General features: G+C 39.2%; 1 protein-coding gene across 5 annotated transcripts in view; it reads right to left on the bottom strand.

Moving 5' to 3' along the window:
- Positions 1-6,437: 6,437 nt before the first annotated feature.
- Mid2 (midline 2) overlaps positions 6,438-11,387 on the bottom strand; it is a 91,731-nt gene continuing 86,781 nt past the window's right edge. For all 5 annotated transcript variants that reach the window (XM_005002708.4, XM_005002709.4, XM_063246261.1 and 2 more), the window contains one exon: positions 6,438-11,126. In XM_005002708.4, the coding sequence (XP_005002765.1) occupies positions 10,724-11,126 (403 nt within the window). In that variant the 3' untranslated portion in view covers positions 6,438-10,723. The remainder of the gene's footprint in view (positions 11,127-11,387) is intronic.

Genomic DNA, 11,387 nt, shown 5'->3' with positions numbered 1-11,387 from the left:
TAGAGTAAACCAAAAAAAAAAAAAAATCAATTTAGTATCTTCAATCAGAATAAACATTTTACTATAACCTCTTTGCAAATACACATATGTATTTTATATGTGGGTATGTGTTTATTTATGCAGTCAGACCTTCTTATCAGTGTGTTCTACCTCTGTGCATTCAAATAATTGAGGATCTAAAGTATTCTTTAAAAACTAAAGTCAGTCCTTAGTATTGTTTTCTGAACAATACAGTATAACTATTATTTGTGCAGCACATACATGGTACTAGGTATTATAAGTAATTAGACATGATCTAACATAAATAGGAGGATGTGCATAGGCCATATGTTTCTACTATACCATTTTATAAGAAATGTGTACATCTGAAGATTTTCTACCTGCAGGCATTCCTGGAACCAACTTTCCTAAGATATCAAGAGATCACTCTCTCTATATATTTTTTTCTCTTAAGTACACTGCATTTATTAAAGGTTTCCCATGTGCTGGGAATGTATTCCAGTCATTTAAACTTCTGGCTACCCTGTGTGCAACTATTTGATTTTATAGAAGAAGAAAGTGAAGCAAGGAAAGAGTAGGAAAATTGCTTAAAGTCAGAGAGAGGCGGGAGGGAAAGAGAGAGAGGAGGAGAGAGAGAGAGAGAGAGAGAGAGAGAGAGAGAGAGAGAGAGAGAGAGAGAGAGCATGATGACAGATGGTATCAGAAACCAATTCTACTGGTCTTCTTCTCTGCCAGTCTTCTTTCAGCCACCTAATAAGGTATTAATCTTACTTAGATTCATAGTGTACCCACTACCCACAAGCCTGGAAGGAAGAGAGTGAGGAATCTCTTTCCTATCCTTATTTAGCAAGGAACTGACCAGTGTGCCAGAGTCTACGGAAATCCTAGGAGGGTCCTCATGTATCTTGTGCTACAATCAGACCTTAGTCTGAAGTTCTGGAAATGGGGGAGGGTCCTGTTTTATAATCCCCTCATTTTGAGGGCACCAAGTCCCACAGGGTTGTAGCCACACCAAGCCTAACCAAGGGCAGGCTCATAGTTTAGACACTACTCGTGCATTCTGTCTCATTTTTTTCTCTCTCAAAGAATTGAAAGATTTAACACCAAATAGAAAATAATATATTTGGGTTTGCCCTTCACTTTAAACTACAATCTGGACCTAAAGTTTAAATTATAATCTGACCCCAGGAACCCTATCCACTTTGCATGCAAACCATGGGCATTTTCTTTTTCTTTAAAGGAGACGGTCAATACTTTTCCTCAGATTTTCAGTCTGTGCACTCTTGCCCAACTCAAAAAAAACAAGTTACGATTTATTTAACATTTAGGACTTTAAACTGTCAGCAAGTACTTCCTCCCCGTTGTAGTTATCTCTGATATCTTTACCTGGGTCTCACACACACAGGCAGCGTCACTCCCTGTACGCACCCTCGGGGGTCCTTGCACCTGAGTCTTCCGCAGCTCTGTCAGATAACCAGACATGCATCCATCTGCTCTGAAAGTATTTTCATAAGTAACCACACGCACACCCCCGCGTGCACCACACTTGCGTCGCTTCCACACACTTCCACACAAACCCGCATTCCCACACGGTGGCGCCTCCGCACAGATACACCTCTCTCACGCATAGCCCCTCAGCACGCTTAGCAGCCCACTTGGATACGGCCCCACCCCTCCCACGTTTCCTCTAGACATTTTCCCTTCTCCCCTTGCAAAGGCCGGTACCGGGCCGGTCCTTCAGGTTTAGCTTCTGTGATGGTGCTCCTAGACACATTGGGCCCTCTGAGCGACCCAGCGGCAGGCAGTCTGCTTGCACAGCGGCTTCCCTTAATCCCTTGGAGACGCTGGCGCGGAGGAGGAGGGGCGGGGAATGGGCGGGGAATGGGAGGGGAATGGGCGGGGAGGGGAGTAGAAAAGGAGGGGTGGGGAGGGGCAGGCTCCCGACGTGAGACCTTGGAAGCTTTCCGACCACAGGGATAACAGCGGCTCAGTCTGAGAGAATTTCCTCTAGCTCCTGTCCCTTTGAATACGGACAGGAGAAAGTGTTTCTCACCTGATCCCCAAGACTTTGCCCTTTCTTTACTATCTGCCAGCAGGAAGGGCATTCTGAGAGAGTTTCAAAGTCTTTGGAGCGGAGGAGGGCAAATGGCTCAGAAGAGAGTTGAACGCTTGGGGCTGCGGTGGGGCAGAAGGAGGTGAGGACTGTGGAGTTAAGATGGGAGGATTGCACCCGGGGCTGTCCTGAAAGTCTCTAGGAAGATTTAAAAATCCTTTTTGGTCAGTCCTGATCCCAGAAACTGCTGGGCTAAGTAATTTCCCACTACTCTGTCTTTAACTTGATTCCACCATCCCCAAGGCAACTATAGCTAACACTGTTACCTCCAGTTGGCCATGCTTCTAGGAATCCACTGGTCTGGGCACAGAACACAGGGATTAGCCACACCCCTCCATTTTTTCTTTCCTACAGAGGCAGGTGCTTGGCATAGTGTCAGGCACACTGTAAAGAATCCACCTTGATAGTGCATATGATTAGCAAACTTCTTCATTGCATATCTGTCCCATTCGATTATGAATTTTATGAGGGTAAGGACTATGTGTTTTATTCATCACTAACTCCAGCACCTGAAACAAAGAGATTCTCAATAAATGACTTGTTGAAAGAATTAATGGATGAATAAATAAAAAGTAACTGAATGATAACCTGGACAGGCAGCCAGTCAAGACCTTTCTCTCTGGCAAGCAAAGGGTATATTTGTGGGACTTTGAGGAAAAAGGTCACAATTGGAAAAACTGGTACACAGAACTCCTGTTGATTGCTAGCTACATTAAGTCACTTGCTCTGCTCTTGGAAAGTGGGATGTCTTCAGCAATTTCCTATACGGACACTTGGAACTCAGACATGGCTATCTAGAGCAACATTTGCATCTTGTATGGTTAGTGAATAAAAATGGGGTAGGAGGAGAAAGCTGAAGAGGAAAAATGCACCTCAAAAATAATGGTGCAAATAGAAGTGAAGGAGACTGTCAGAGAAGCTCCAAGTGAATGGAGTGTGCGAAAGGATAGTCATTGCAAGAGGATTTGAATTTGTTGGTGATCCTAAAGGTAACAATAATGTAATGTACCTCTTTGTTGTAGTCCTAGTATTCCTGAGAATCTACTGTGATGTCCCAGTATTTTTGAGAAAGGCATGTAGATTAGTTTCTATCAGTACATTCACAAAGTTTGCTTTTATAAAAATCCATATTCTTTGGGCCAGAGGGGACTTTAGAAATTATCCATACACTTCAATTTATAATTTTTTAAAATTTTAACCAATACTGGGAATTGAACTCACAACCATGCACTTGCAAGGCAGATGCTTATGCTGCTGAGCTGAACCCCCAGCTCAATCCGTAGTTGAAAAACTAAAAACCAAAGAGATAACAAATGACATAAGCCTTGAGATTGTGTGGCCTTGGTACTGAATCCTGCAAAGCCTGAATTTTTGGTATATACCATTATTTCTTTAATCCCTGTCCCTTTTCCTCATTCCCTACCACAAAGAGACTGAGAACAATGAAAAGACATGAATAGGAGGTCACTGGAAAGGAGGGAAAGAAGAGGCTTCTCAACAAACCCTGGCTTTACTTCTTTTTGCTTCCCCCAACTACAGGGGAATTCCCTAGGACTTCAACAATCCTCCGTTGGAGAACTTCATTCTCGGCACACTAGTGACTTTACACTGTCCCTGTAGGTCCCACAGGCAAGGACTAAACTGAAAGCTGATCTGAGTCTTGGCAGAACACTTGTAATGGGAAGCCTAAGAAGAGATGCCTCACAACCAACTCCCACTTGCCCTCTTACCTCTGCTAGAGATTATCATGAATCAGTTTTTCATTGCCTCTCACTTTGGCTTCTGTCAGGCTACAAGGCTTCCTGACCTACTTTCCTCAGAATACAGGCACAGACTATAGAGTTGCTTGGCTTCAGTCTAGAATTGGCTTCATAGCAATGAGATATCCCACAATTTATGTGGTAGTCCTCTGGCTCTATTTGTTTCTGAGTCATCGTTTTAGGTGTTTGGGACAAAGACCACTAGGAAGTGGAATTTTTTTGTTGTGGTACTGAGAATTGAAGCACATTCCCAGCCCCTTTTTTGACACAGGATCTTGCTAAGTTGCTAAGTTTCCCAGGCTATCTTCCTATAACCCTTGAGCATAGCTCACTTACTGCGACTTAGTGAATGCCATTCGTACTTAGTGGATGCCATTCTCTTGCCTCAGCCTCCCATAATTCTGGAATTATAGGCATGCAGCCCTACCCCAAGATAGGAACTGGAACTTTTTTTCTTGGTACTGGGGATTAAACTCAGGACCTGAACGCAAAGATACAGCCCCCCCCCCAAAAAAAAAACCTGCAAGTTTTGACTGCTTTACCACAGTATGTAAATAATAAACTGTTTGAATCTAAGAATGACTTATTGTATCTTTACCTTCCAAATCAGTCAGGCCTTGGACCTTCCCTTGCCTTATGTAGTTGATAGCTACTTACTATTAATTTCTCATTCCTGTAATATTAAAGTACATTTCTTGACTCCAAGGGTGCTGAATAAGAAGGTGCAGATATTGGCTTTTATTTGCCACTGTATATCAAAGGGAAAATCAGTCCACGTTTAATTTACTGGGATTTTCAATATGGTTGGAGAAGTAACAGGTTTTCTTTGCATTCTGCATATGAGGCCAATCCTATAAGAGAGAATTGGCATCTAAATTGCATTACTTGAAAGATTCTCCCTGGTTCAGAATATGTCTCCTGTATGCCTTCTAGCACATTGCCAAACTGACCCTTCCAAACCTGAAAATTCAAAGCTTTCCTTCAATTTATCTTCTCTAGATTAGACAATGAAAGCATTGTCTCTAGAAGAACCTTCTTAATATCGTTACCAATAAAGTAAGCAGTTAGTAAGATTGTGCATTCTCTCTACACTCCTCCATTAAAACATTGTGGACAGCAAATTTATTAGTTCTTTTAATGTTTCCCTTTGAAGGAGCCTGGCCTTAAAGGACAATGGCAAGATGCAGTTATGGGAATTCTGGGCCAGTATTATGTGCCTGAGTGGGATTATACAAGAGATACTGGTGAATTCACCAAAGACAGACTTCACAATGTGTAGAGTGGCCATCTTTTTATTGTGCTGGTCAGCCTCTAGTCCTATCGTATCAGCATTTACTAATAATCTACCATACATGTCCACTCATCCCTATGTCTCCAGTAAATGCTGCCTTTCCTAATAATAACTCAATGAGTTTAGAACTCTAAAATGAGTTGAGAGAAATTATCAAATTGGGTGTTCCATTATGAATGTCAAAAATATTATTTTCATATTAGCATCACCTCCCAAAAATGAAGAGTGCAAGGAATAGAATTAAGGGCAAGTAAAAGCTGTTTCAATAACCAGACCAGATCAGTCACAACTGTAATTTGTGTGCTATGGTCAAGGGTTATAAGAAGACAACTTCAATCTTTCACTCCTGGAAATTCACAGTGAAGGAGTCATTTTCATTAGTTATCATGCCATGTACATTCTCAATATAATGTAGCAACTTTCTTGGTGATTGTTACTTCTAACATTTGTAACTGAACCACCTCACCACTACTTACAGGTTCTGCTTCACCAAGACTCTGGGAACAGCTCTACTTCTAGGTAGGGGAACATGAAAGCCCCATGTCTTCTCTTCTCTGACACATTAAATGGAACTGCTTTTCAAAATATCACATCACACACAAAAGACCATATAAAAATGTTACTGTGGACAATGGCTAACATTGTACCAGGATATCATGTACCAGTCTACCATGTAGACCACTAAATTCCTTATATTCCAAATCGTGGTTCCACTACATTTCAATTCTTTTACCTTTGGGGACTCTGAATTGACCACCTGCTTAAACTCACTTTTCTAACTGCTTGATTGACTGTCCCGTTTCGCTTCATGTTGAACGATTCTAGTCTCAGTGCAAACACTTCTATCACTAAAATATGCCCAGTCCCAGCCCTAAATGACCTCCTAGCACCCTCAGGCTTCTCCTACAGACCAGATATTTAACAAGCCAGTTCTCTTTCTTCTCATCCTATTTTGACCTTAACCAATTGATTGCTGGGTGGGTAATTACTTGTTTTTCCTTAATTCCTACCTTCTGGTCCAATCATAGAAACTGGGTGTGTCATATTTCCTTGGACTTTGCACCTTAACTTCTTTCAATTTTTAGACTGTATACTACTCCTAAAATCAAAGTCCTGAGGATGTGGATCTTAAGTTTCAGGCTCACTCTGCCCACATCTCTACCTATTATATAACAATTGGTGTTTCCCAAGTCACTAGCTGGTTCCAGTGACTCATGACCATTTTCCACTTAGCCCACCCACAGTTAAAATCCAGTGAGAGACAACCAAGAACTCATGAATACATATATATTTATTTGAGTCATAATATAGCATTTTGGATGGGCTTGGATACTTCAGAAGAGGGATGAGACTGTGTAATACACAGACACTTGTATTTCTGTCACCAGGAGAGAAACTATTGGTCAAAATTTCCTAGTACAAACAAGCCTTGGGGTAAAGCATTTGATAAAAAATAGTTCAACAATAATCTAATAAATATTCCAGCCATAACAGTAACACAGCATATGTCTAAGGCTGGCAAACACATCATAAAAGGCAGTTTTGCCTGACCTGATGGCAGTAAGTCTGGCCAACTTGGAATCCATAGCCAAATGCAGCCCAATGGCTCCAAGGCTACAAATGGCTTCAGGAGCTAGAAGTGTGGGAGTGGTTTATTTCTACCTGCCTCATACTCTCCATTCCTTGGGAAAAAGGTATCCAATCAATATTTGAGCTTATTCATAATTTTATCCATGGATTGCCACATCCAGGTATATATAAATATGTAAACCATGGAAGCTTAGAAAATTCACCTAGAATGTTTAGGCTGAAAAGAATGTGTAAGTGATTTTGTTGCGATCTGAATTTCACTGCCTCCAAAGATAGACAATGGAATTACATAATAAAAACACAACTAGATGCAGTTCCCCTTACTTACAAATAGCCAGAATCTGAATGTAGCATTAAAATTACTTTCATAGTCTCAAAACAGGTTTCATTTGTGCTTTCTTCAATAAGACAATATAAAAAGTGAGAACACACATATATTGCATACAGAAAATAATTTTGTAGCAGGGAAAACTGGGTAAAGCAACAATAAAAGCTCATGGAGTCACCTTCCTTGTAGACATTAAAAACATGGTGTAGTCCCCTTGTGCAACTGGGTACAGATAGAGGTAGCCATCGGCTTCTCTGTAGCTCCCTGGCACTGCCGGGATTCTATAAAAGTCTTTAAGTTTGCTGAATCAAATATCTGAAACTCAACACACCCGTACTGAGTACTCTGCAACTCTGGTATATCTTGGAAGTCACTTCATCATTTGGCTCAAGTTGAGATTTTAGAGTTCAACTTCATTATTTACTTCAAACTGTTTAATTTCCCCGTTTATTCAATAGGCTGAGCTGTGAGTGTTTTTTTTTTTTTACTATAATCAAAACTGTAATGGAATTTCAAAGAACAAAGTGTGAAAGAACTTATATGTTATTGAAAAGAAGGGTGCCACATGTATAAAGGCAATTTCCTAAGATAACTGTCAAAGAGTTTTTGAGAAGAACAATGCTCACTAATATGTACAAACTCTGGTATATCTGTAAAATAATATGAATAAAGACCAGGTAGAGAACTATCCAAGCTTTCCTGCCCAGGAAATAACAAATGCTACCGTGGACATTAGAGTACAAGAGAGAAACTTTGATTATTCATTTGTTCATTCATATATGCATTCAACAAACATTAGCCAGGCAACTACTCTGTTCCAGACATTGTGCCAGGTATTTAAAGTACAATAGCAGTAAAAGACATACTTCTTATCTTCAAGGTATTCCCAGCCTAGAAGTGAATATAATTATTACACATTAAACTTTTGTGTGCAAAAGAATAACCTGAGAAGCTTTTCAAGAATGTAAATTATTACCTGTGTTTCCATATATTCTAATTAAGTAGATCTACAGTGGGTCCAGGAATCAATTGTTTTAACAAACAAATCATCAAAGGTGATTCTAACATATGTGTTCTAAGGACCACATTTTTAAAAATCCGTCTGTTACACTATGTGATTATTGCTGAGAGAGGAGGATGCTTAGGGTATCATGGGAGCTCCAAAGAGGAACATCTAACCCAGTCTAAGAGGTCAGGAATTAATTGAGTTGAGAGAGGCAGTGATGAGCATACACAGTCCACCCCAGAATCACAAGTAGGGTGGAGAAATTAAATTTGTCCCAGAGCACTAAAATTTAAAGGACACAAAAATAAATGAATAGCTTTGGGGAGGAGATTAATATCAGTGGCACACTTACTAAATGCCAGGTACCATGCTAAGCAGTTTACACATGACATCTTTTTAAATGTTTGAAACAGCCTTGTGGAGTAGGTATTATTTTATGGAAAAGGTAACAGATTCAGAAGTGAAGCACATGCTATACATGGGTAACACTGTTAGTAAAGGCCAAAGACACTAGGATTATTTTAACCCAAAAGTTATGAGCTTTCCATTAAACTATTTAGCAGCAGCACTGCCAGATCTTACGGATCTTGCTCATTTACTGATTGGCAGTAAGCACTTAGGGTCTTTACAGCCAAAAAGCTGACTTTTCTATTACATGTAGAAATTAGAGCTGTTTTTGTATCTGCATCGATCTCAATTTCCATTTTTGGTAAACAGACAATATGTAGCTAATATTGGGCAGGATTTTTTTTTACATATTTTGTCTCTTCTATAGAATAGTAAGTCATTTACAGCAAGGACAATGTCTTACTAATGCATCCTTACAGCAGTAATGTGGAAACTTCGTTCATTGAACAAATTAATAAATGAGCATCCACCCAAGCTGGTGGAAAGGAAGAGGTAAAATTCTGAAATTATTTAAAGACTCTAACATAGGGGAGCGCGACAGGTATCACTTCATAACAGCAATGTTTTCACAACTCCCAAAGAGTAGCCATCCTTGAAGCAAACTTGGCTCCTAGGAATGAGAAAGCTCTGGTTCTCTTGTATATCCAACCCCTGCAGTGAAACTTACAAACCATAAAACTCAATTTCCTTTAACTGTGCTGATGAGTAGGAGGAAGATTCTGTCTCTTTTACCATGAAAGTGTGGCTAAGTAAATGAATAATGTAAACAAGGTTGCAAAAAGAATAAGCATTTAACCTATGCAGGAAAACAAAAACTGTTGTCAGGCATTCTTAAGCATTTCAGAGGTGTTTGAGCTGAAAATAAAAGTACGTTTATAAGTAAATAGCTGCTGCAACTATATCTCTCCATTCACACTGATGAAGTAAAGCAAGTCCCTACAAAAATTGAATTATGCAACTCTATTTTTAGCCTAATTCTAGTAACTATTTCTTAGGAGTGAATAATAAAACTGTTTCTTTAAAATGTTAATGTTCATGACGGAATTTTTAACAATTCAGATGGGCTGCTTCCATTAAGAGGCCTCAATTTCATTGTGCTAATACAGGACACTTCTACCTGGATCAGTATTATGTCTAGCAAAAACATCTCTTGTGCAATCTTGTTCTCAAATCTCTCCTATTCAACCATCAGCCCTTCTCACTGTCTATAGCAGACTGCATGTGAATGGGTGTATGGTAAGGGGGAGAAAGGGACAGATGGAAGGAGGAGGACATCTTGATTTTTTTTTGGTACTAGGGATTGAACCCAAGGCCTTTGCAACTGATCTACATCCTCAGTTCTTTTTTATTTTTATTTTTTAAATTTTGAGGCAAAGTTTCATTAAACTGTTCGAGCTGGGCTCAAACTTGGGATCTTCCTGCCTCAGCCTCCCAGTGTGTTGGTGTTATGAGCATGGGCCACCGTGCTCAATTCTGGCTGATTTTGATGTTTCTCTTAGGAGATAAAGATAAATGTAATTTATTTTTCCTTCCAATATATTTCTTATTCAAAGGAGCAAATTTAAAAGTTTATTATGTACATATATATTATATATAATGTATATATATACATACAGTACATATGTGTCATATATGTATATATACCATATATAATATATACAATGATTGAATTATTTTAATGAACTCAAGTTAATGAATAAATTTTAGTGAATTCATCTTAATTAATAAATTCAATCTTTTTATATATTATATATACACATTCATGATTTGCTTACAGAATGTTTTAATCTGCCACTATTCAATATTCTTCTTGGCCAAACTGGACAGTAGTAGAGAAGGTGATCACCATTGCCCTTTCTAACTGGCTAGCTCCATTTTTAAAGCATCTTTCTATATTATTTCCCAAGATTGCCCTAATTCCTTCCAAAATCATTTACACTCCTAAATTACTGCAAATTTTTAATATTCCAATGACAACAGAGGCATTCTCTAAATTTCTTCCCCAATGGCTTGAACTCAGATGAATTGGATAATTTATTCTGAAAAACTCAATATATGAATTCAAATATAAGCCTTAATGCAAAAAAATTAAATCTACAATATCTAGTTATTTTGGATGCTTCAAATGAACTTTATTTTGTATCTCATGTATCGAACACTAACTGAGGTTTACGAAGGGAAGAACCGCTAAACTGGATAGCCAGTGAAGTGTATGCTTTCTTGAAACTTAATGGCAAGCTTTCATCCCAGAAACATACGGGGATTCTTGAGGCCTGCAGTTGCATTCTTGCCGCTCAGGATAATCAATAAAATCTGGGGCAGGCAAGCCAGACAGAATCATTAGGGATTTGTTCCAGATTGTGAATGTTGGACAAACTGGAAGGATGAAGGTCACATCGAAAGTATGAAGATGAAGAGAGTTAGCTGGGTCGTAGAAAGACAGCATGTTGTTGTCATAATCCAGGAGGACACCCAGGCGCTTCAATTGCGGGGGCACATCCACTAGCATTTCCTTATTGTTATGTCTCACAACGAAGTTACTATTGCAGCGAGAGAAGACCCACGAGGAAGCATTCTTGCCAATCCATTCATTCTTTGGAGCTGACTTGTAGGCAATACCAATTGCATACCTGTGAAACAGGAGAAAGGAGGGAGAAACAGAAACCATATAGGATGTATAAATAAGAAGTAAAATACAAATTCCTTCCCTAGTTTACATGTAAATATATAATAGATATATCACTTAGAACTTAAAAGATAGCAGAGTGATGAAGTAGTTTCTGTCCCCTAGTCCAGGGTATTTGCTATGATTTTATGAAAATGGTTGGTTTTGATCACATACCTTTTAAACTTGACACATGTGTATTCTGGTTGTGACCTTACCAAGAACC

The sequence above is a fragment of the Cavia porcellus genome, unplaced genomic scaffold (genome assembly GCF_034190915.1).
Source record: "Cavia porcellus strain 051 isolate PalLab524CR breed Dunkin Hartley unplaced genomic scaffold, mCavPor4.1 scaffold_3, whole genome shotgun sequence".
Lineage (NCBI taxonomy): Eukaryota > Metazoa > Chordata > Mammalia > Rodentia > Caviidae > Cavia > Cavia porcellus.
The sequence above is the reverse complement of the archived record's forward strand: the minus strand, read 5'-3'. Positions and strand labels throughout refer to the sequence as shown.